The sequence below is a fragment of the Lepidochelys kempii genome, chromosome 9 (genome assembly GCF_965140265.1).
Source record: "Lepidochelys kempii isolate rLepKem1 chromosome 9, rLepKem1.hap2, whole genome shotgun sequence".
Taxonomy (NCBI): Eukaryota; Metazoa; Chordata; order Testudines; family Cheloniidae; genus Lepidochelys; species Lepidochelys kempii.
This window is the reverse complement of record NC_133264.1, coordinates 60,289,303-60,315,507: the sequence shown is the minus strand read 5'-3', so window position 1 is coordinate 60,315,507 and position 26,205 is coordinate 60,289,303. Positions and strand designations below refer to the sequence as shown.

General features: G+C 50.2%; 1 protein-coding gene across 6 annotated transcripts in view; it reads right to left on the bottom strand.

The window, feature by feature from the left end:
* Positions 1–17,867: 17,867 nt before the first annotated feature.
* The window catches only part of MID2 (midline 2), a 343,120-nt gene continuing 334,782 nt past the window's right edge, over positions 17,868–26,205 (bottom strand). For all 6 annotated transcript variants that reach the window (XM_073360610.1, XM_073360616.1, XM_073360615.1 and 3 more), the window contains one exon: positions 17,868–18,448. In XM_073360610.1, coding sequence (XP_073216711.1) covers positions 18,046–18,448 — 403 coding nt within the window. In that variant the 3' untranslated portion in view covers positions 17,868–18,045. The remainder of the gene's footprint in view (positions 18,449–26,205) is intronic.

Here is a 26,205-nt window from a genome sequence, read left to right as displayed (position 1 = left end):
GTCATCTAGTCCAACCACCTGCTCGAAGCAGGACCAATTCCCAGTTAAATCATCCCAGCCAGGGCTTTGTCAAGCCTGACCTTAAAAACCTCTAAGGAAGGAGATTCTACCACCTCCCTAGGTAACGCATTCCAGTGTTTCACCACCCTCCTAGTGAAAAAGTTTTTCCTAATATCCAATCTAAACCTCCCCCACTGCAACTTCTACCAATGTATGCTTAGGCACCTGCCTTTACAGCCACTGACAGGCCTTGGCCTGTGTGGCCTCGGCATAAATGAATACCCCAACCAAGGGTATGTCATAGTGCACCTGGAATTTCCAGAGGAGGTTGCGGGGGTAAGAGAAGAGGTAGACACCACAGCCTTAATATGGTCTGACCCTAAAGGAATCTCTGATGTGTCTGTGCTGCTAGGGACCAACTTCAGTGTCTTCAAGGTGCTCATGGATTACTGCAAACAAGCTGGGGACCAATACCTAAACACCCTGATGTTCCATACGCTTTGTGATGAAGCCTATAGAAAAATTGAGGGCACTAAAAAGGAGATGTCTGAGCTACCAATGGGAGCATTGAGGTACGTGGTCATGACTCCCTTTGTAGCACCTCAAGGGTGGAGCAAGAAGTGCTTGTCATGAGTACCTGACTGCAAGGCAGTAGAGGGGCATTGGCAATGGTAGAGCAGCCGGCTGAAGGAGAGCTCCCTGAAGGAGTGCTGCTCCCCAGTGGAGTCATAACCCTACCTGCTGGAGCTCAGGAAAAGGTGATTATATTGATTGCTAATGAAACAAGCCATGATGTTGATCCTGAAACCATTGTCAGACCCTAGTATGAAACTCAAGTTCCAGCAACAGATCCCTGCAAGGTTTGACTTTGGAGATTTGCCATTGACTGAGGAGTGGCAGGATCTCCTGAGGAAGAAACTTTGTGGAAAAAGTCCAGGTATTCTCACTGCATGAGTGGGATGTGCAAAAGGGGTAGAGCACAGCAGACTACATGAATCCCGACCTTTCAAAGAGAGATCTAGGAGGATTGCTCTCTCAGAGATGGAAGACAGGCAACATAATCTTCAGAAGCTGATTGCAAATGGCATCATTACTGAGTCCTGCAGCCCATACGCCTCACCCATTGTGGAGGTCCGGAAGAAAGTGGGAAAATCCGAATGTGTATCAACTACTGCACCCTGAACAGCTGTACTGTAGTTGACCAGTACACCATGCCTTGAGTCCAAGATGCCTTAGATTGTTTACTGGGAAGCCAGTGGTTCTCAGTATTGGATCTTCAAAGTGGATACTACCAGATCCCTCTGGGAGCAGAAGACAAGGAGAAGACAGCCTTCATCTGCCCATTAGGGTTTTATCAATTTGAATGCATGCCTCAAGGGATTTCTGAAGCACCTGAACATCTCAATGTCTTATGGAGAAAGTTCTAGGATACATGAACTTACTGCAAGTCTTAGTTTATTTGCATGACCTGATTATATTTGGAAGAACCTTGAAGGAGCATGAAGAAAGATTTCTTAAAGTGCTTGACAGGCTGGAGGCCTATGACTGAAACTTTCAATTGATAAAAGCCAGTTCTGCAGACATACTCCTAAAAGAACTCCAGTTACTGCAGAAGGTAAGTAATCTCTCTTTTCCCTCCCCTTCTTCTAGCTCCCATTGGTTTGTCTGCCCCATAATGGTACTTTGTTGTAGGTGGCTTGTTGAGTTGCTTGAGTCTGAAGTAGAAATAGCTCAGACAGAATTCTAAAGTTCTTCTTTGGATGTAAGACACAAGCCAACTTTATTTTGGTTTGACTCCATGGGAGAGGCCCCCACCAGGACCATAGGCCGGCTGGTCCTGTCTGAATCACAACAGCTGGCTGCTTACTATGCTGAGCTTTCCAAACTGGCAGGGAGACGGTGAATGAAAGTGCTCATGTCCCAGAGCATAACCTAAACAGATTGTATGGCCTGAATCATTAATGCAGAAATGTTTTGCTGTAGTGCATAAGCAAGGAAAAAACCCACTGGATCTGAGCAGTTTGAGTCTCACTACCTACAAAGTAGCAGAAAGCAGCTCCTCAGACTAGAGTCCGAGCAGAGATAGCATTTAAACGTTATTGTCTGGAGAGCAGGTCCCCCAGTCCGGTACCAGAGCAGGGAGGGAAGTGTGGGTCTATCCCTAGGTGCTATGAATGCCAAGTCGCTCCCCTTCTTGCTACCTGCACTTCATTTCAATGAATTGGCCCGTCTCTCTTTTGTTCCAAACACATGCAGCCTTTCAGCTTCTCTGTTCACGAGCTCTCCTTTATAGGAAGGGCTGTACTAAGCAATCAGATGTCATGTTAGCATATTCTGCACTGCATGGGGGCTTTCTCTAGAGCCAACAGCCTGGCTGCTGTCCCTGCCTGCTAGCCCCTAACACAGGACTTGGGGGCAGAGGTACACAGTGATGCTCAGTGATCTGCACATTTCTACTTAGACACAGCAGCTCTCTCTTTCTCTCTCACACACACACTCAGGGCTGCACAGTGTCCAACACAGCTGGGATCTGTCAGATGAGAGCTAGGATGGCAGCATACATGATGATTAAAACAGGGCCGGGAGTTGGGGCCCTACATTCTGGTCATAATCCTTCCACGGACTCACTGGTCATGCCATACATGCATCTCATGTCCCATTGTGCGGGGGTGATTCTAACACAGCAGCATGGAGTCCCTGCCATGGGATCTGGCTGTTAACCATCTCTATCCCTGCCCCATGGCACCAGGACATAAAGAGCAGTCTCCTCTCAGGACTGTCAGTCACAATCTGAGCACAGAGACGTTATGATCTTCACAAAGGGAGGTGTGTGATCGCCCCACAACACTGTCTCACACAGACCCTACATCGGGCCTTGAACCCAGCTGTCAGGCATACTCACTCTCTGGGTAGGACTGGGAACCAAGGGCAAAGTCAAGTAGTGGGGTTTTGTTCCCAGCTTTTCTGGTCACTTGTCCATGATCTTGAGTCATACCCAGGTCCAAATTCTCAACTGTCCTCTAACTCAGGATGCTTGATGCTCTAGGTACTCAGCAGAGAACCTGCTGGACCTGGTTTAGAGGTGCCATTGGCTTCATTTGTCTAGGCACCCTGACATTATAACATGTCCATGTAGAGCCTTGCATAAAGGCAGTTTCTGCCCCAGAGAGCTTCCCCATGTACATGATGGACTGCAGGCAACAGGTGGGAGGACGGCTCATAGATGCCTAGATTCAAAGACCAGAAGGGCCCACTGTGATCATCTAGTCTGACTGCAATGCAGGCTAAAAAATTCCCCCCACCCACACCCCCAGTAAATAGCAACACAATGATCACCGCTGGTTTTGTGGCATCTCAGCACTTCTGAAAATGAGGCCTTAGGTGTGTAAAGCAGGGAACCTCAAACCGCCACCGCCTTGAAGTCACAGGCTGCTTTTGGAAAAGAGGGCCATGCCCTCTCTGTGCTTTGGCTGCAGTTAATGATGCTGACCCAGTTTAGTAAGATGCTGCCAGATAGGTGACTGAGGCATGCTAGGGCATAGAAACACTGAAGTGTCATTAGCGCCCCAGCAAAAGACCTTTTCAGTTGTGTGTATCAACTCCATCTTGTACCGCGGTTTGATATATTGCACACGCTGTAGATTTGTCCCAATAACAAAGGCAGCTATACAATCTCAATGCCTGTCTCAGAGTGCTGGCTTTTAATGTTTAATGGGAAAAAGCCCTGAGCAAAGGAATAAGGTAAGAAATATTTAATTTTACAGTGTTGGTTTCCACCATATGTTGTCCACTTTATAAATATTTCTCAATGTACTTTGCTCAACAAGCCCAAGCTGGCTCTTCTGTGGCTTCCTCCCTGGAGAACTGGGCATTTATTCCCTCCTTCTACCAGCTGGCATCTCCTTTCCAGGGGAACTTTTAGCGATTATTGGCCTGTTCCCTACTGTGATGGTATATGGAATATGTGGAACGCTTTGTGAAATTGCAAGGAATCTGACCAGATGTGCTGTGTATGGTAGCTGTGAAAATGTTATGATTTGCCAAGTATGATGATCTTGTTTATATGTTTGTATCACCTTTGTATTGTGAGTTTTAGGTACATCTGTATTTCAAAACTTGTGTTGTGTTTCTCGGTGACACCCCCAGACCAATTGGCATTAGCATTGCCTACCCTGTTTGATGGCCCATCAAGGGTCATCAGCTATACAAAGAACCCACTGAAAGAAGCCAGGGGGCTACACTTTACGAGTCACCAGGACTTTTAGGAGCATGCTGGTGGACAGAGGCTTTTCCATGTCATCTGCTGTGAAGCTTGTGTTTGGGACACAGGAAGTACAAGCCACATGGCAAAAGGAATAAAGAGGGCAGCTGAATGATCCATCCATGCTTTGGATGTGTTCCAGAGGGACTTTCAAGACAGGAAACTCACGAACACGGCTAAGAACCTGATATATGGACTTTGTAGTCTTATATATGTACCTAATTGCTTTACCACTTAACTCTCATTCTTCCTTTTTTCTTTATAATAAACCTTTTAGTTTTAGATACTAAAGGATTGGCTGGCAGCATGATATTATGGATAAGATCCAAACTAATTATGATAAACTCAGGACAAACAGCTGCAAGGGGGGTGGGGTAGAAAACAGTCCCAGAAGGTTAAAAGGCCCTCCTCCTTATCAACTGGGGAGGAGTGACTACAGGTCAATCAGGTTCAGCTGAGAAGGGGTTACCAGAGATCAATTAGGATCAGATGAGAGGGAGTTACCTGAGGCCAATTAGGATCAGCTGAGAGGCAGTTACTTGAGATCAGTTAGGATCAGCTGATTCCAACTAAGGGCTGTCTGAGATCTTTTAAACCCCTCCCCTGTGGAGTGGGAGGGGAGAGAGAAGGAGTTAAGTTACCAGTAGGTGAGTAGCAGTAAGCTACTCCAGGAGGGGAGCCTACATTCCCTCCCATAAGGGAGACAAACAAGCCCAAAACACTGGCTGAGAGAAGGATGGACTGCCCCTGTGCAATCAAGAGGGACTGTTTTACCCCAAGCCTGTCTCACTGAGGCTAAAAACAGCTGAGGTTGGTGAGACTGAGAAGATGCCTTGCCATATAATATTGACCAGGCAATGTGATTGGTCCTTCTGAGCCCGAAGGACCATTTGGTATAAGTGAGTAGAGTTTTTAAGTAACTTCCTACTTTACTGGACCTATGTGCTAATTGGGAGACAGAACCTGGAATGCAATAAAGGGGGCTGTGTGACTTTTTTTTTTTTTAAGCTTCTTGATAATCGGGGGGGTGGGGGATCAGGAGCAGAGTTTGTGACTGATTGGTGAGTCTAACTACAGTGATAACCATCCATTCTGGGAGTATCTGCTCTCCTTTTGTAGCCTGCCCTGATCTTGGCCTTTTCAGTGAGGGCTGCCCCCAGGCACCCTGGGTCACACCTACCATTTATAGATACGCAACACAGGCTGCTGGACTAAGGGTTGGCACTTGCCAAGGCTTTTCCAGGATCATCCCTTTGTAAAGGCAGCTGATGTGGGAAAGCCACTAAGGAGCTCAGGATGCAATGCTAGGTCAGGGGTGCCAGAGCAGGAGGGATCAGGGACCTTGGCCATAAGAGTGAGTGATGGGGGAGAAGGGGGTGGAGAGGAGTGAGTGAGGGGTGGGGCCTTGGGGGAAGGGGTGGCACAGGGCGGTGGTGTGTGATCAGGTGCTGATAGCCCGACCCCACACACACTTTTAGGGAGAGTCTGCTGTTCCTGGTCCAGGTATCCAGATTTATGGGCTCAGGCTCATCCTAGGCACCCCCATTTTGTGTAACTCCAAGATAGCAACTCTAGCTGGTGCCCATGGCGAGGCTCGGGCAGCGGCTGCTCCTGCAGCAGTCATGGATCTTGAAGCCTTGGTGACACCCCCTTCCCCACGCCCTAAGCAAATCTATTGTGCTGTAGCTGCCAGTCCAGTGCTGACCTCTTGCTGCGCCACTGTGCGCGTCCCCCAGGCGCGTGCCCCCGGGGGATCCGGATCTAGCCGGAACCGAAGGGCAGCACTCAGAAAGCCATGTAGGGATCAAATACCCACCCTGGATTTGAGTGAGCCTTGCGGGAGGGGGCGTGGAGAGGAAGCAAGGAGCTTCCCATCATTGCTGTACAACCACCGCTGGCTAGCTGAGAGGGGCAGGGGAGAGGAAGGCCATAGACCTACACCCACCATCCCAGGGAACTGATTGGCCGGGCGAGAAGGCAATGCAGGCTGTACACCATTGGCTGGGCCTGTCACTGCAGCAGGTGCTCGCAGGCAGCCCCAGCCAGCAGCATTTTCACCATGCTCCTATGACCATCCCTGGGCGGCCACTTCCGAGGTGGGCAGGCTCCAAGCTCACCAGCTGGAAACCCCCAAACCTTTGCTGAGTTTGGCCCCTGTTCCAGCCCTCTGAGCCCCGGGGGCCTGCAGGACAGGGCCAGAAGCTCTCAATGGCAGCTCTTCTTTTCCCGTCACGCTGGCAATGGCACTAAGATGAGCCACTGGGGCAGCATTTCAGCCCTTCTGGGCCTCCCCCAGCCTAGGTACAGGGACAGCAAAGCGTCCCTGGCCCGTAAGGAGCAACGTGCACCTCCCCCAGCTCCATTCTGGGATCAGCAGCACTGTGGGGTTGGGGGAGGGGGTGTGTGTCTCACTTCACCCCAAATGGCTTAATTGTCACAAGTGAAAAGTCAGCAACATTATCTTTGTCCCTGTTGCTCTGGTCCTGAGAGAAAGCCCCCCTCTGAATAAACACACGCGGCTGCCCTCCCAAACGCCAGCGCCTCGGTCTGGTCGATTCTAGGCAGGCTTTTACACCGCACTCATCACCCCGTACCCGAGTGCCTCCCAGTGGTGCATTAAGCCTCAGCAATGCAAAGCTGGTGCCAGGACACTCCCCCCCCCCCCCAACGATTCCTCCTGCTGCTCAGTCCTCCATCGCACAAGGGACGTAGTTCCAAGCACACCATCATTCAGGCTTTATTCTGCTGCTCCGCGGGTAACACAGCAGGAAGCCTTACAGCTGGACAGAGTTGGCTTTCAAGAAATCACATAGTGAAGGTGTAAGTACATTGCCTGTGATGTGCAATTAGATGGCTAAGTACACCTGCAATTCAGCCAGTGGTGTAGGACGTAGCATTGCCCCCAGCTAGCCCCCAATGTTCCTTTGCTTTGACCATTTTGCCAGGTGGTGTCAGCAGCAACGCAGGCCGGGTTCAATATATGGGGGTTACTTTAGATAAGCTATTACCAGCAGGACAGTGGGGTGGGAGGAGGTATTGTTTCATGATTTCTGTGTGTATATAAAGTCTGCTGCAGTTTCCACGGTATGCATCCGATGAAGTGAGCTGTAGCTCACGAAAGCTCATGCTCAAATAAATTGGTTAGTCTCTAAGGTGCCACAAGTACTCCTTTTCTCCTGTAAGTGGAAGTTCTTTGAGCTGTGGGGTCGCTAGCTGTATTCCACACACGGGCATGCATGCGCACCATCCGCCGGAGCTCAGAGCTTTCCAGCAAATGGTGTCTGGTGGGCCCCAGCTGCACAGTTGCTCTGCTCATGCTCCAGACCGAGGGTGTAAGGGGTGATTTGATCCCAGGCTATAAGTACCTACATGGGGATCAAATATTTAATAATGGGCCCATCAGTCTAGCAGAGGAAGGTCTAATATGATCCAATGGCTGGAAGCTGAAGCTAGACAAATTCAGATGGGAAATGAGGTGTACATTTTTAACACTGAGGGTAATTAACCACTGGGACAATTTACCAAGTGTCGTGGTGGATTCTCCATCATGGGCAAATTTTAAATCTAGATTTAGAAACACAGCCAAAGGGCTCTGAGAGATTAGCTACGGGAGCAGAACATTAGCATCAATTTAGAAGAATGCAGCTGGGTCAAAGACTCTAAAAGAGACTCCGTGGCAGGGAGAACTTGCAAAAGCAGAGATGCCGAAGGAGAGTAAAGTAGGCAGGTGTCTCTAAGGCCACCTGGCAGCACAAACAGCTCATGGAATGTTGCGTAGCCGATACAAAGGTACCCTCCCATCGTGGAGCAGGGAGGTAGTCATCCCTCGCCAGTTAGGTCTGTAAAGCTCCACTTGGGCCACTGCACTGGGCTCCGAACACCACTGTCAACAAAACACTCTCTGAGGTTCGGGGAAGAGCAGCAGCTGTGCCCGGGGCCCGGTGGGCTTGCTTCACAAGGAGAGGTTTAAAGAACTGACTGTATATTGCTTGGTCATGCAGTGACTTAGGCGGACTGACGTGATGAGCTGCCCCAGCTATCTGAGTCGTGCAAGCCCCAGGGGAAGGAGAGGAATTAGCTCAGGCAGTACAAAGGGGCATAACTAGGAAAGCTGGGGTGACGTTTACAAAGGGAAAGTGGCACATTTAAGGTGTAATCAGGCCAGACTTGCTGGTGGTGAGATGGACTAGCTGGCGTGCCCGATCCTAAGGGAGGTGCCAGAAGTCACCATGTTTGGCACATGTAAAACAGGGCTGAATTAAATGCTGGTAAATGCAGCCATCTTGTATTGTCCCCTGGGGGATGGGAACTGTCACATATCTTCTGTCGCTAAACTCCTGGCCCTGTCTTATGTTCTCCTGGCGTGACGGCTGCAGTGATCGAACTCATTAAAGGCAGGCAGATTCTGCACTCCCAGGTTGTTTTGTATATTGCTTCAGTATTTCGGTTTTAGCCATGTGCCCCGTTTAATTACACTTGCCCCCACCCCACCCCCCACAGCAACCATGGTAACAACAGCCCAGGACAGGAGTGTCATGTGTTTTACACACTGCCATTTACCGACATATGCCCAACTCTTCTTTCGGAGTTCTCTGACTCAGGGCTGGGATGAGTGCCTCTGCGGCTATAATTTCACTGACCAGCAGCTGGGGCCACGTTTTTCTCTCCCACAGGCGGCCCGGTTTGATGAGAGAGCTCGGCCAGAGCTGCTTTTCCATCCTATGAAAATCTTGGCGATTTCAAACATTTTCCCAGTCTCCAACGGGACAAAACCGAGCCTTTGGGCAGTTTTAATGACAAAGAAGAGAGCACGTGAGACCCTCCCCAGAACAGCTCTGTGGTCAGGGCTCTTAGCTGGGATGTATAGGACCCCTGGTGAAGTGTCTGCTCTGAGCCTCACTCGATTCATCAGAAAATTCCAACTGCTCTGGCTCCTACTGAAGTCGCTGGGCCCTTTTTTCTTGATCTCCGTCATGGGAATGGGGTTGGGCCCCAGATGGTTCTTATATAGAAAGGAAACCCTAAACCGTCAGCAGGGCTGGGCTTATCCATGCAGTGGGCCAGGGCCTCAAAGGAGGAGGGTGAAATGGATGTGCCTAGCAACCTACGTTGGCATGTGCAGTTAAGTCCCTCTGGACTGCATGTTTGTATGAGCCATGCCCTGCATGTCATCTGCAGCTGCTAAAGTGGTCCAAGACAGAGGTGTCGGGTGCTGGGACGTGCCTGCCGCAGGTTTTGGGTTCTTTTTGCAGTGCAGCCATAGTTATGCTGAGAACAACTGCTTGGGGTTTTCACATCCCCAATGCAACAAGAAAAGGCACACCCGAGCACAGAACAAGCCCTGTGCAGTGCACCTTGCAGTGACAGCAGAGGCCCTACACAAGCTGGATCCGACTGGGGAACTGTGATGCACGTGCTCAAACAGTCCCCACATGGTTCCGATCCCCCAAACACTGACTGTCAGTCTGGGGAAGCTGAGACCTGGCACATGAACACATCCACCGTATCACGGGGTTGGGTGCTGGCAATGCCTGTTGGAACCGACATCCTGTCCTCCTGTCCTTGCTCTGAGCCCTGCAGCCTGGGGCTGTGGTGTGGCTGGAAGCCTTTTAGGTGTCAAGTCTGTAGAGCAATTCATGTGCATGGTGAGAGCGGATGAGGAAGCTGGGCGAGATCGGCCTACGGAGGAGGTGCCGTGATGTATTGTCACTGCTGCATGGGCCAGCAGCTGCTCGCTGCTAGACCAGTGCCCAGGGCTGAAATCTGAGGGCTTTAGGCTTTGTCAGGCAATTCACAACCACAAGTTGCCAGGACACCTCACTCTCCCCCCTGGAGCCAGGCCTGACCGTTTGGGGCATTTACTTTGTAAAGGCTGAACACAACTCTGTGCCAGCCCTGTGCTGCCAAGCCCCTCAGTTCTGCATGTTCAAGGGACGAGGCTGGGCTTCAGTGGCCAGCCTGGTCCCATGGAGCATGATGTCCCAGATTGCACCTGTCCTCTGATCTTCCACAGCACCGGCCCGGTGGCTGAGGGCTCAGATGCCACACCTGACATCCAGCCCCAGACACTGAAGGCTCACGCAGACTCCCGCACTTGCTTCTCATGGCACCTTAAATGTCATATGCCTTGGCAAGTGTCCAAGGAAAGCTGTCCCCAGCTCAGAGTGCAAAGCTAAGCCTTTGCAAGACAGCTTGTGCAAGGCCTGAAATGTGCCCAAAGGAGAGGTCTAGGACCCTGTCCTACAGTAGTGCCGGCATGGCTGGGGAGTGCCCGCAAGTTTAGGCCACTCCCTTCCCCCCTGAGAAGAGGTGTGAGGATGAATCCACAACTCTGCCTCTCCTCCACACTGATCAGCAGCAGCTGGGCACAGGCAGACCAAATACTGCCCCCTCTCAAATGGACACAGAGCACCCCAGGGAGCATGACACCCTCTGAGTCCTCCATTTCTGGGCCATCTGGATGCATTGCCCTGATCCGCTTGCTGAGCTCAGGGACCGTGCCACTTGGGGCAGGGAGCTCTCAGCACATGGGCTAAGCGTGGTGGGGAGCAGGGTCAGTACTGAGCTAGGCCCCAAGCATGGGCATTACAGGCACCGTTTTGCTGGTTGTCAGAGGGCATGTACAATGGAGAACCTGAATCCCTGGCACTTACCACGAGAGGAGGGGGCTGCAGACCCTTGTTACCTGGCTGTGCTCCAATTTGGATAACTAAAACTCTGCCTATCTGCCACCCCTTTGGTGCCACACAATGGGTGCAGAACGCCCCTTTGCTGCCCAGCTGTGCAGACCTGCTTATGAAGCAGTGCGTACTCTTTGTGCACTCAGTGGCCCCATTCTGCTCTGCTCCACCCATTCAAGCCCGTTGGCCACAGTAGAGGCACAGGGCCATAATTTGGGCTGTCTGCACAGCTCATTGGTAGCCTTTCTCAGCCCTTTTCATGAAACAGCTCATGGCGAGGTTGTTTCCTAGAGCCCCCCTTCACTTTCACAAGCCTACACCAGCCCCATGGCAGTGATCACTGGCAGGGACAAGGCACATGGGGATATTTTATATGTGCACATATTGAACCTTCTTTGAATGTGACTGAGCAGCTGGGAGAAAGAGCCAGCCCCATATGACCAGCCATCTCCCTACAGTCCCCCCAGCACGGCACCTGCCACAGCATGAGACCCTCTGCTTTAGGATGGAAGTGTTTGTTACCTACCACTATATATGGGTAGGTAGGTGTTTGTGTCCCTGCGCACAGGTCAATGCCAGATGATACAGACTTACCCAAAAGGTGGCATGTAATATACCACTGGAAAACTACTAACTCACTGTGATGCAAATATGGTTAACCCACATGGAACTTCACAGATATGCTGGAAATATGTGACTAAAATGTCAGGGGGCTTTGAGAAACAGGTTTTCTTTAGACAAAGGAAAAAGGCCAACCCAAGTGTGCCCAAATTCAGTGCGCTAGCCATTTGTGTTGGGCTGCAGGAAGAGAACATTTGCACTGTAAAAATCACCAGCAAGGGAGAAACCAGCCTGGAGTCTACACCAGACAGAATGGCATCCATATGCAGCAAGAGAAAGGCACTTTACCCATGTCCACGGGTTACTGGGCTATACAGAGAGGGGAAGCAAACTCCTCGGTTATCTGTCTCCTGAAGTACTAAAGTAACCAGAACTTTGATTGTGTCAGGGTGGATCCCAGTCAGTCTCGCTGGAGAAGTTGCTGTAAGTAGGGAACCCATCTTGAATGAGAACTAGAGGTGAGTGTTAGTCACAGAAGTGTGTTTTACTTTTGTTTGCTTGTAACCATTTTTATCTTTAGTCTTTCAACTTGGTATCACTTAACCCTCCACCCTTTTGTTAATAAACTTGTTTTCCTTTAACCATAAACCCACTCAGTGCTCTGTTTGAAGTGCAGGGTTTGTCAGCTCCTGTTAAGTTAGTAAGTGGCTATGTACGGTCTCTTTAAAGCAGCAGCAAATCTGATAAGATTTGGTGAACGCTACAGACAGAGGCTGAGCACTGCACATTGACGTCTCTGAGGAACTCAGTATCTGGGGTTCACTGATTGTTACTGGCTAGGCCAGGTTTGGCCGGGCAGAGTCCTGAAGAGTTTGCTGCCATGGCAGATAAGCTGGCATGCCAGGGAGCTGACAGGTAGCTTAGCAGCAGCAATGCTCTCACTTTCTGAGGCTGAGAGGGGTAACACAGGGGCTCACAGTTCTAGAAACTCCAGCAGCTTGCCGCAGTTTGATTCATCCACAAGAGCAGGTGCTTGGGTAGGTCTAACAAACAGTATGGAGCTCTCCTGCAAGAGCAGCTTCCCCCCCCCACACTCCCATCCTGTCCAGTCAGCCCTACATGGCCAGGCTGTGGGGGTTTTCTAATAGGGCAGCTCAGTTGAGGTCTCTCTTGTCCCTAGGAAGGGATCCTGGGAAAGGCACCTAGATTGTTGTGAAGGCTTATAACAGGAGACCCTCGTCTCCCCTGGTTATACAATATCTGTGTCCTGCCCTGGAGTCTCAGCTTTACGTTTGCCCCACAAAAAACTCTTGTGACTGTCTCCACTGTGATTATCTAAATTTACTGCTGTGATTTCGTCTCACTCACTGAAGTGTCTAAACAGGGCCACCTCACTTTGCAACGTGGCTACTGAAGCTTTGGATTCGTTAAGGCATCGTGATTGCTAGTTCGCATAACAGCATTCTCCTCCCTCCCTCCGACATGAAACAGCCGGTGATGTGGCTCTGGAGTTCTAGCTGATTTTGAGTCGGGAAAAGAGGGCCCAGCAGACAGAACAAAGGTGATTTGAAAAGATGGCACGTGAAACTGATGAGCAGTGGAGTCCTGCTCCGGGAGCTGCGGCCTTTGGTTTTAACATGACTGACTTCTGTGTCTTCAGCTCAAGTGAGGGGTCCCTCTAAGGTTGTTATAATGTTCAAAGATGAGATTACCAGAATGAGTGCTAAGTCAGATGTGGTAGCAGTTCCTTCATACAGAGACGTGGCCAGTAGTATATATATATATATATTATATTATATTTATATATATACACATTAACAAAGAAATTGCCAAAAAACAAAACAAAACCCAAACCCCAGTTATGTTACATATGAAGAGAAAGTATGACAGGTTTCACTGTAACCAGATTTTCACCACATCCCAAGTCAGATACAATGGATTTACTATGATAAAAACATCCAGCAGCCGCAGATGACAAATGAACTTCCCGCAGTGACTTGAACCGGTACCCTCCCATCCTGCCACCTGCTTCCGACAGACAGAAAGCATTTCTATGTTAATTCCAACCATGGACAGCAGAGGCTGGATGGGCTTAGATTGGCTGGAACTGTCGCAGCGTCATATGACACCAGGCGTTTTCACCAATGGGAGTGCTTGCTAATGGGTGGGAGGCAAAGGCCATGATGCAACAAGGGAGCTTTGAGGATCCATTTCCATCTGCAGGGGACAGCTCTCTAGTGCAGGAGCCTGATTTGCCTGAGTTCCGCAGTGCAGGAGCCAGGCTTTGCTCCTGGACTTAGCACAGGACAGCGACTGCCCACACTGATAGACATGGCTGGGTTTTGCTTTTGACAACCAGCAGAGAGGAACGCAGGCGACAAACCCTAGGCCTGTCAGCTAATTGTGCTGGCCTCCCCTTTTCCACTTGCCCAGACAAGCTCTCTGCAGTGCCCTCCTGCCCGTCACTGGTATAGTTCTTCGGAACCCTAATGTAATTAGTGCAATTTCATCAGGTGTAACGTCACATGAATGGCTCGTGTGCTCCGAGTTAAAGGATGCAGCACAGTCTCCAACAACGATCCCATCTAAACAGCGACAGGGCCAGCTGGGAAGCTTGGCCCCTGTTTTGCAAATGTTAAAATCCATCTACAGTGTGCAGGCATCTGTTTGAGGCAGCTTCTGTCACAAGCAGCCCCCCCAACCCCCCATTGGGAACACTCTGGGTCAGCACACAGGGGGCAGCATTACATGCCTTTGAAAAACATCAACCTGAAAAAGGCAATTTGTCTGCTTAAAATGATTCTGGGCTTAGCTGCCAAGCAAGGCAGGAATGGGGATGTGAATCCCCACACCCTGCCATCGGCAGCTTGGGCCAGCAGGAGCAAATAGAAACCTTCCCTTGGCTCTGAACTGGTGCATCACACACTGCAATTTATGGGCAAACAGCACTGGGCCTTCTGTGGCAGGGAAAGCTGCCTAGACCAGAGACCGGGAACAAAAACACCTTTCTGATTCCCAACCTAGCTCAAGGTGGCATATAATTTTTCCTTATTACCCCCCACCCCAGACACCCTTTCATTAGGCAGGCAGTCACCATAAATGTTGAATACTGAAAGGGAAGAAAAGACAGGTTCACTTTTATACACCCTGTGCCTGCAAGAAAGTATCAATCTTCTGCTGATCCCGATGGCAATTCAGTGTCAATGAAAAGTATCCCTCAGCCCAGCACATTCAAGGCTCTGCAGCACATCATAAAAGGTTACCGTTCCAGCTGATCAGCCAGCCACAGATCTCATCTGACATAGCTTCAGGGGACACATGCACACCCTGCCCTGACTCACCCCAAAGAACAATGGCATTCGGCAGACTGCCATGAGCTGGGGAGGCTGCTTAATGAGCTTCAGAGGGGCCTATACCAGGCAAGAAAGCTGCCAGAGAGAACCAGGGCACCTCGGATAGCTGAGGGCCGGCAGGCGGGAAGGAGGCATTAAATGAACCCAGACGAGTCACAAGGGACAATACTGGGAGGTTTGCAGAGGGGCAGGGTTTGGTCCACAGGCTGCCTGGCTCCAAACCAGCATCCTCAAAGCCTAGCAACAGGACTCTACAGCAGCCAACGGTTCAGTGCAAACGTCACACTACACTCCATCTCAGCCAAACCAGCCTCTCTCTCTGCCCTCCACCCCTGAAACTAGGCAGGAACCTCCCTCCGGCCAGGTGAGCCGTGCTCTGCCCACTCCATCCTAACGCTAAGCAGTCCATGCACTAAGACTACCTCCAGATCAGTCAATCTACCTGCTCCCTGGAGGCTGGGCTATGAGATAGATTTCTGATCAGCAAGGTCCAGAGATCTCTTCCTGTTTGAAACAAGGAAAAGTTAAGCAGAGTTTTAAGCTACATAAGGGCTGTGGGGTAACTTCTCCTGTCCTGGATCACATGGCCCCATGCAAGAAAACCAAGGAGAGACTAACAGAAGGGACATTCCAAAGAACACATCGAACCTGGCCCTTGGTCAGGCACTAGCCAATATTGCCAGCCTGGTGCTTGGCTGGGCAAAAGAGCCAACCCTTGTTCCAGAGGAGAGACTTTCCAGGGTTCAGAGGTTTTGTTAGCGCCACTTCTAAAAGCTGGTTGGACGCTGGGTCCCCAGCAGAACAGCACCAGCTGTGTGTGAAAGAACCAGACTTTAAAAGCCAGTAGACTGATATTCAAGCAGCCATGGCACCAGCCACAGCATGGAATGAGAGTCAGCAGCAGGACCGGCTCTGGTGTGGAAGGCTGCAAACCCAGGCTAGACCTGCCCACAGCTGCAGAAGCAGCTGGAACCAAAACATCGTAACAGGTTTCAGAGTAACAGCCGTGTTAGTCTGTATTCGCAAAAAGAAAAGGAGTACTTGTGGCACCTTAGAGACTTATGGCACCTTAGAAACATCGTAAGTTGCATTTGCTGGTGACAGCATTCCCTTTGCACCTATGGAAGTCAAGACACTGCCTATCTGTAGTGGGGTGGCTATCCTGCTCCTAAAATAGAAGGGGTTACAAGCAGCCCTGGAGAGGGCTGTGGCTGGGGATGGCTGATTGGGGAAGCAGCTGCAGCTGGGCCACACCGCATCAGGCCCCAGCTGGCCTGTATAAAAAGTCTGTGAGCCAGAGGCCCGAGGAGTAGCTCTCCAGGCTGGGAGAGAGCAGGGCCTGGCTGCCTGCCTGACAGGGTACTGAGGGTGGTGCAGTGCTGGGGAAGGAACAGGCTGAGCGGGGGAAAGAGCTAATTCCCCAGTGACTAGCAGCAGACACTACAGGGGTGAGTCCGAACCTTTACACTATCCCTCTCCCAAATCAGATCAAAGGCACCACAAGGCAGCTTTCAGTGTGCTTTGGGCACTGTTTCCCCATGACCTGCAGTTCCTCTGACATATGCAGGACTGTCCTCCCCTACCTAGCTCCTGTTGTCTTTCACACCTATCTATGCAACACGCTCCCCCAGCATCAGGAAGGGAAGAACTGAGGTTTGGCAGAACTTGCCCTTGCTCGGTCCCGGCGTAAGTGATGATGCAAGGTGCCTGCCAGGGAGGGTCAGACCAGCTGGGATTCATGGGGAACAAAAACCTTGGGCAAGTCTCTGCATGACAGGGGGCAGAGTTACCCAAACACAAAGGCCTGGGGGCTGGATTCTGATCTCCTCCCCATGGGTTAACTTCAGAGTGAAAGGAATGGCTCTGCACTGACTCCAGAGGTGACCCCAAGAACCAGCCAGCATGGGACAGAGAACGAGCCAGATGGACTTGGCCAGGCCAGGCTACTGCACTTGCTATCAGCGCTCGTATTTGGTCTTCCAGATTTACTCACTTGTAGCCCCCAGTCAACCCTCACACCAACACAACATACAGAGGAGAAAGTGCATTCTGAGCAGGGCTGTGTGCAGAGGCATAAATAATGGATACAGTCCTTGTACAGTACAGTAGTCATACGGCCCACTGGCTCTCTCCTGCTTCCCTGGAGATGCTGCTGTCTGGCCAGCTTCCACTCTCCTTGCCTGGCGGCAGCACCACCTGATACTGGGCCCTTTCCCCACTCCCAACACACACTCCTTCCAGGGGGATGGCCTACATTAAACCAGTGCAGCTTTTGGCCAGCCACATCTCTACCGTGGAGCATGACCTAGCCCAGCAACAAGAAGCAGCATTGCATGGTGGGGCCTGTGCTCTCCACAGGCCCCAGGTGGGCACTGGAGGGGACAGATACCTCAGCTTGCTCCATTTCACACAGATCAGGTATCACCCTGAGCTGAGCTTGCCTGGGGCCTCCCTGACGTATAATGACAAAGGGCCTCCCAAAGGAGGCAGTTATAATGGAAGAAAAGAGAGCACTGGTGGGAAGCCGGCTTTCAGGTCTGAGCATCCCCCCGAGCGGGCGGACACGCGTGTGCCTGTCAGCTCAACACACCAGCCACACCCAGCAGGCGAAGCAGCTGGACGGCTCCTCTCAGAGTGGTTTCCGCTTTCACAACCTGCCTACAGTTTGAATGGCTCTGGATGGTTGGCTGCAGCCACCTCTCTGGGTGATATTGAAAGCCGTGTTGCTTATGTGACGGATCCTTCCTGAGATGCGGCCGATTGCAGTCCCCTGTCTGAACGGGGATGGTCAATGGAGCCGGCTGGCGCTGCTCCCCTACCAGGCTACACCCTGTTCCGCCCAGGATCCCCTCCCTCACCCACACTCCTAGGGGGCCCTGAAACAAGCACTGCCCACCCCCGCTCCGCTCGCCTCCAAACAAGCCGTGTGACAGTCCAGCTGGAGGAACGCCATCCCGCTACAAAGGAGTTTCAAAAGCCGCATTCCCATACACACGGAGCTCAGCCACAGAGTTTATTTCAATCGCTTTTAAAGTTTTGTTTTTCCCTTAAATATGAGCTTCCTGTGGGAGAGGCTCACTCGCTGAGCATTATTTCTCTGGCGGCAGGGCCTGCTTTCCAATCCAGCTCTTCAGAAGCCCCCATGAACATCCCCAGGAGCCACTGTGGAGCACGACGGGCTGGCTGCTGCTTAGTGGCAGGCTTTCATCCCTGATACGTACGGGGACTCCTGCGGTCGGCAGTTACACTCCTGCTGCTCTGGGTAATCGATGAAGTCTGGAGCCGGCAGGCCAGACAGGATCATCAAAGATTTGTTCCAGAGGGTGAACGTTGGACACACAGGCAGGATGAAGGCAATGCTGAACGTGTGGAGGTGGAGAGAACTGGCCGGGTCGTAGAAGGACAGGGCGTTGTTGTCATAATCCAGAAGAATGCCCAGACGCTTCATCTGTGGGTGAACGTCCACCAGCATCTCCTTGTTGTTGTGTCTCACCACAAAGTTGCTGCTGCAGCGGGAGAAGACCCAGGATGAGGAGTTCTTGCCAATCCACTCATTCTTTGGGGCTGATTTATAGGCGATGCCGATGGCATACCTAGGAGAGAGACAGACGTTACTGACCTAGACCCTCCAGAATGCACAAACCATATCCCCGAGGGCTCATCCAGCCATGAATTTAAAATTTGCCCTAAAATGTACACAGTTACTCCAATTCCCTTGAAATTTGGTGCATCTCGTGGGCACATGGGCTTTGGTCAGTGACGCAAATTTGGGTTCAGTTGACCAAGGGGTTCTCAAGACGCAGCCCCTGAAAAAACTCCCAGCTTTTCTTAAAGTTGAGAGATTCAGGCAATCTTTTTTTTTTTTGGCTCACAGATAGAGATCAAACCAAGGCTCAGCTCATCGCACCAGGATCTGCAATGCTCAAAGACAGAGTGCATGGCACCCGATGGCCATTTGGGGGAAATCAAATTACAGTGTCATTTCAAAAAGATTTTGCTTCTCTACTTAAAATTTTCACAAGCCTTAAGTGCCCATTCTAGCTTCTACTGGATTACACTGAGCACGTGCAGAGAGAGAGGCTGTGTGCGATGGGAGTGGGGGAGCCCTACCCCTCCGCATGAATCGTTAAGATACACATCCCCCTGTGTGGGGTGAAGGGGATTGGGGGTGGGGTAGGGACATGGCTGGGGAAGCCTGGCTGAAGCAGGGGCAGAAGTCCCAGCTCTGTGTGTGTGTGTGGGCGAGGGGAGGGGGGGCAGCTTAGGCTACATAACCAGGTAGCGTGAGGCCCTCCAGTAATAGTCTGTGACAGATATGTGTGCACAGCAGCACAGAACAGGAGACAGCAAAGAGCAACTTCAGACATGTCACTGGTTTCTGCAGGACCAGCTCATGGCTTAGTGGGACGGGAAGGGGAGGGGGAGGAGAGGGGTGAGCAGTGGGTGGAGAAGGAGACACACCAGCCTGTTCTCACCTGCTGATTGGTCAGTCACTGTAACAAGCCTACCATAAAGCTGTCAAGGTTTGGGACATAGAGCACAGATGGGATTTCTCTAGGGCCCTGTTAGCAGCTACACATTGCAAACCTTTCAAAGCCAGACCATTCCAGTATAACAAACCATACAGGAGGGGAGGAAGCACTGAAAAATAACAGGCAACCGTGTATCCAGGTGGAGGGACCACTGGACTGGAACTATTGCTAGCTCTGCCACTGGCTGGGTGACCTTGAGCAAGTTGCCACTCTGTGCCTCAGTTTCCCTTCAGTAAAATGGGGATAATGCTGTAAAGTTCTCTGAGATCTACTGATGAAAAGCACTATATCAGAGCTAGGGCTTTTGATTATTACCTTGGGACAGTAGCATATCAACTGCACAACGAGGTGAGAATTCAACGGCTTAAATGACCAGTAGCTCCTACCAACAAACATGTCTCTGTTTAAACAACTAGGAAACTAAATGGCAAAAACCCTTCGCTAATGCAGAGTTCAGGCTGCCGGGTGATACCTTGCACTGGGCTCAGCAAAACTCAAACCTCTGAAAACCAGGAAATACAGAGATAAGGTACACGCCCACACAGCCTTAACTCTGCCCTCTTTGAGTGGTGCCCCAACACGACCATGACACACTCACTCCCACTCTGCCTTGTCACAGTAATGGCCAGGCACTACCTGTACCTACCCTGTGCTCAAACACTGCTCCCCACACAGACCATCACACCTGTCAAATGTAACAACCACTTTGTACCCTTCTACAGCCACGCCTGCACACAGGCTACCCCTAAACCTGGACTTTCCCCATCCCATCATTCAATCCAGCCTGGTCTTGTATCCCACCCCAGTAGCCTGCTCCTGACACAACCTGCACAGTCCTGTACAGACATGCTGCAGACTGGTCCCTCGCAGTCCATGGTCCCCTTTCCTTTCATCACACACATGGGGAGGGGAGTGGTTAGGAGACACTCTCCTCACATCACAATCACAACTCTCCCAAGCGGCTCCAATGTACTTCTTCCCCATTCACTGCAGCTATACATAACAGACAGGTCTCAAAATGTAATTGTAACGGGGGAATAATCATTGAATGGGTTTGTTTCCAGTGGGGGGCTCGGGTCTTGGCCTTGCGCTAGTTAACATTTTTATCAATGAACGGGAAGAAAACATAAAATCCTCACTAATAAAATTTGCAGATGACACAAAATTTTGCAAGGGAGGGGAGATAAAGAATGAAGAGGACAGGTTACTGATACAGAGCAATCTGGATTGCTTGGTAAACTGGGTGAAAGCAAACAGTGTGTTGTAATATGGCTAAATGTAAATGTATTGTCTAGGAACAAAGAATGTTCCTACAGCATGGGGAAGTGCTATCCTGGGAAGCAGGGATTCTGAAAAAGATTTTTTTGGGGGGGAGGAGAGGAGGTGTTGGATAATCAGCTGAACATGAGTGTTCAGTGTGATGCTGTAGCCAAAAGAGCGAATGAGATCCTGGGATGCATAAACAGGGGAATCTCGAGTAGGAGCAGAGGGGTTATTTTACCTCTGGATTTGGCACTGGTGCGACCGACCGCTGCTGGAATCCTGTGTCCAGTTCTGGGCCCCACAATTTCAGATACAGGTTGAAAAATTGGAGAGTGTTTGGAGAAGAGTCATGAGAATGAGTAAAAGATTAGAAAACCTGCTTTATAGTGACAGACTTAAGGAGCTCAATCTATTTAGCTTAACAAAGAGAAGGTTAAGGGATGACTTGATAAGGCTCTAAGTATCTACATTGGGAACAAATATTTAATAATGGGCTCTTCAATACAGCCGAGGAAGGTCTAACAGTGGCTGGAATTTGAAGCTAGACAAATTCAGACTAGAAATAAGGTGCAAATTTTTAACGGTGATAGTCCTCTTTGTGTCTTAGATGGGTGGCCTCTGGGCATGATCACAACACTAATAATGCAGGAGAACTGAATGCACTCTTCAGAATAAACATAAGAATGGTCATAGCAGGTCAGATCAATGGGCCATCTAGCTCAATAGCTTGTATTCCAATAGTGGCTAATGCCAAGTGCTTCAGAGGGACTGAACAGAACAGGGCAAACATTGAGTGATCCATCCCCTGTCATCCACTCTGAGCTTCTCGCAATCAGAGGCTAGGGACACCCAGAGCATGGGGTTGCATCCCTTACCATCTCGGCTAATAGCTCGGCTAACCTCTGTGAACTTATCTAGTTCTTTTTTGAACCTTTTGAACCATCCCCTTGCAAGGAGTTCCACAAATTGACTATGTATTGTGTGAAGAAATACTTCCTTTTGTTTGTTTTAAACCTGCTGCCTATTAATTTCATTGGGTGATGCCTAGTTCTTGTGTTATGTGAAGGAGTAAATAACACTGCCTTCTTCACTTTCTCCACACCAGTTACGATTTTATAGACCTCTATCACATTCAATCTTAGTCGCCTCTTTTCCAAACTGAGCAGTTCCAGTCTCTTTAATCTCTCCTCATATGGACAATGCTAATCATTTTTGTTGCCTTTCCTTCTGTCTTTTCCAATTCCAATATATCTTTTTTGAGATGGGGTGACCAGAACTGCACACAGTATTCAAGGTGTGGGCATAGCATGGATTTATATAGAAGAATTATGATATTTTCTGTCTTCTCATCTATCCCTTTCCTAGTGGTTCCTAACATTCTGTTCGCTTTTTTGACTGCTGCTGCACTTTGAGTGGACGTTTTCAGAGAACTATCCACAAGGACTCCGAGGTCTCTTTCTTGAGTGGGAACAGCTAATTTAGACCCCATTATTTTCTATGTATAGTTGCGATTATGTTTTCCAATGTGCATTACTTTGCATTTCCCAACACTGAATTTCAGCTGCCATTTCGTTGCTCAGTCACCCAGTTTTCTGAGATCCCTTTGTAGCTCTTCACAGTCTGCTTTGTACTTAACTATCTTGACTAATTTTGTATCATCTACAAATTTTGCCTCTCTGTTCACCCAATTTTCCAGAGCATTTATAAATAAGTTGAACAGCAAAGGTCCCAGTATAGATCTTTGGGGAACCCCGCTAGTTACATTTCTCTATTATGAAAACTGACCGTTTAGTCCTACCCTTTGTTTCCTATCTTTAACCAGTTACTGATCCATGAGAGGACCTTCCCTCTTATCCCCTGGAGATTTCACAGTGGTTTCAGCAAAGAAACTGTTACGTTTTCAGTGTGCAGCTATCCCGCTGCTTCATAACATGCTATCCGTTTCCTCCTACACGGATCCTCATGACACGTAGAATGCTGCAGCCTTACATGTGACAGCGTAAAAGCGGCATAAAAACAGCTTTACTCCATAGAAAATGAACCTGCCAAAGTGCTGCTAAGAAAAGCATTGTTCCTTCCCTGCCAGGCAGAAAGAGGGCTAGAAGTGACACAGCCAGGCTCTTTCAGCAGGAGCCTTCCATTTTAGGCCCATTGTGACAGCCAAGGCAAAACAGCTTTAAAAATGGGATCAGCTTGATGATGGCTCTGTGATGGCTCACAGCTAACTCGCACCATGCCTGGTGATGAACAGAAGCAGAGCCTTCCCAGCAATCTGGCTGCCAGGGCTTTCTCAGAGTTTAGCAAACCACAATTCTTCATAGCCAAATCTGAGCACAGCAGGGGCTCCCTGATGAAACGGTGTTGTTTTAACACCTGGGAAGCTTTGAGGATGACCTCATCACAGAGGCACATGTGGTAGCAGCTAGTGGCCCATGTGCTACACTCAGATCACATGTGGGATTAACTCATTCAACAACTCACTCATCAGTGGGACAACCTGGAAATGGGTGTTCGGGGGGCAGTCGAAGGGACTTGAAAGGAGGCCTTGGCAGCGGAAGGGACATGCTGGGGTTCATGAGAGGGCTGAGAAAGGCATTTGAGGGCATCAGGGTTCTTGGAAGGTTTTTCAGCTTGTGAGGGGCCCGAGAACCTCCAGAAGAGCATGTGGATGCATTAGGAATCAGCCAAGGCAGAAGGGAACATGCCGGCTCCCAGTAACAGGAACATGGGGGGTTTGTAACAGTTTAGAGACCACTGGTGCATCAAACATGGTGTCCTGCCTCAGGCAGTGGCCAATGATGGGTGCTTCAGGGACACAAAACAAACCAGCCCCAAACCCTAGAGCATCTGCCCCTCAGTGCAGTCCTGTGTACGAGTGAACTGCCTTCGGGGCCCTGTGGTGACCAGTGGATGTGAGAACTGATGGACTGGCCTACTGAGCATAAATACTATTGGCCACACAATTACCCAGCCTCTGACAGAGTGTTTTATTGCTTCACTGGTTCTAGGAAGTCTGTGGGAAAGTGTGAATATTTCCTCTAAACCCCACTTAATAGCAACGTAAGTGACAGGGACATTACAGGGGAGCAGCAGCAGGCCCTATACTGAGGATGCCTAACACTTCCATCAAAGAAGTTCTTCTGATCGATATGAAGAGATCTGTGGCCCTTGGGGTTTGCTGGAGGCAGGGGGTTACTCCTGGGGTGAAGGAGGAGGAGTCTTTTGCTGGTTTCACAACTGCTTGTTCAAATTTTCACAAGTTATGAGCTTTTGCCATTTCCTGAGCTGGGGTGGGCAAACTTTTCGGCCTGAGGGCCACCTCGGGGAATAGAAATTGTATGACAGGGCATGAATGCTCACAAAATTGGGGTTGGGGTGTGTGTGTGGGGGGGGAGGGGGCTGAGAATGAGGAGTTTGGGGTGTAGGAGGGTGCTCTGGGCTGGGACTGAGGGGTTTGGAGGGCAGGAGGGGGATCAGGGCTGGGGCAAGGGGGTGGTGAGAGGCTCAGGGGGTGCAGGCTCCGAGCAGCGCTTACCTCAAGCAGCTCCTGGAAACAGTGGCATGTCCCTTCTCCAGCTCCTACATGGAGGCGGGGCCAGGCGGCTCCGTACGCTGCCCCATCTGCAGGCACCGCCCCTGCATCTCCCATTGGAGAGCCTAGGAGCCGGAGCGGGGCCATGCCGCGGTTTCCAGGAGCTGTGTGGTGCAGCCCCCGACCCTGTGCCCACGGCTGGAGCGCTGGAGTAGTGCCGAGTTGCGTGGTGCGGCCCCGATCCTGTGCCCTGGCCGGAGTGGGGCCAAAGCAGCTGGTGGTGCCCCTGACCCAGTCCCCTGGCTTGAGTTCTGGAGTGGGGCTGAGCCGCATGGTCCTGTCTCCGACCCAGCGCCCCAGCTGTAGCGGGGCCAAGCTGCATGGTATGGCTCGTGGGCTGGATCCGGACCGCGCGCCGTAGTTTGCCCACCTCGGTCTTGGGTGGTTTTGCACAGTACAGCTTATTCTTGATTTGCAGCCGAACCCTGAACATTCCATTAGCCACGCACATCCACCAGCCCGGAACCTCGCTTCAGTATGTTAAACAGAACTGCTCTGAATAGGATGGACGACAATGGGTCTGGATCCTCCTCCTGCATCGGTTGCTTTTCCCACATCAAGGTACCCCCTCTCCCACCTAAGGGAAGGTGCACTGTGTGGGGAACCAGGTGATTGTCAATTAAGACTCACATCTTCTATTGATTGGTGTTAAAAATTCTGTGCCGATCACAGTCCTTATTTCTGAGCAAGGCCTCCTACCTACCTGAGAAGTGACACAAGCTGGGAATAGAACTCACAGCTCTAATATGACAAACACACATGCACCCACCTCTGAGGTGTGCAGGAGGTCTGTTATATATTTTAAAATCATATGTACACATCTCTAGCTTGTGATAATTAATTTCTAAAAAACAGCTTCTGCTAATCATGTAGTAATGACAGCACCAGAAAGAAATGAATTCTCCAGAAGTAAAGTGTTACCTTGCTTTTAATGTTGCAGAAACTGGGATGCACAATATTTGGGGCATATGCCTTTTCACAGTGGCAATGATCTTACACAATATGCAACGTTCCTGTTCTGGTTCAACTGACTGATATTCTCAAGTCTGAGGGCTCTGTCTTGCTGTCTGAGCCCTCTACCATCTGCCAGCAGACTCACGCAGTAGCAGATTGTAGAACTCTAAGCATCCTGGGGGCTAAAACTTACGACATTCTATCCCAAAGGCACAGGCTAGCCTGCTTACTCTCCCAGGAAATCTCTAGCTATCACTGGGGTTAATATCTTTTCCCAGGTTTTCAGCCATTAGAGAGGAAATGCTGGATTCTAGGAAAGTTATACAAACCCCCCCAAGCTAGGCCATGATTGGACTTTATGTGAAACAGCCCAAACCCCTGACACTTGCATTACCACTGCTCGTGTGCTGCCTGGCACACAGTGATACACGGGGAAGGCACTATCGAATGCTTTAACGCTCCACCACACACTGGCAAGCTTCCCCAGCTCATGGCACATGCCCTATACAGGCACTCGCAGTACATTAGCTTGGGAACTTTCTGATGTAAGTGGGTTTCTTTTTGGGCAAAATTACAGCTCATTTTAGGAATCAAAATGGGTGTTTATCAATGTTTAACCACAGGTCCCCCTTCACTGATATGTATGTTGCTAGCCTTCTGAATCTGTGTGGGCCTGGTGCTGAGTGTGAGTGGGCATCAAGGGATCTTTTGGCTCACAGGCCCCTTCTGAAAACAGGCCATGGTCCACGGTCCATTTGGAGGGTCTATTTTTGTAAGCACCTCCATTGATTAAACACTCAGTTTGTGAGCACCTGCAGAATAGCTGGGTTATAAGGAATAACCAGCATGGATTTGTCAAAAACAAATCCTACCAAACCAACCTAATTTCCTTCTTTGACAGGGTTACTGGCCTAGTGGATGGGGGGAACCAGTAGATGTGATACATCTTGATTTTACTAATGCTTTGGATACAGTCCCACATGGCACACTCATAAACAAACTAGGGAAA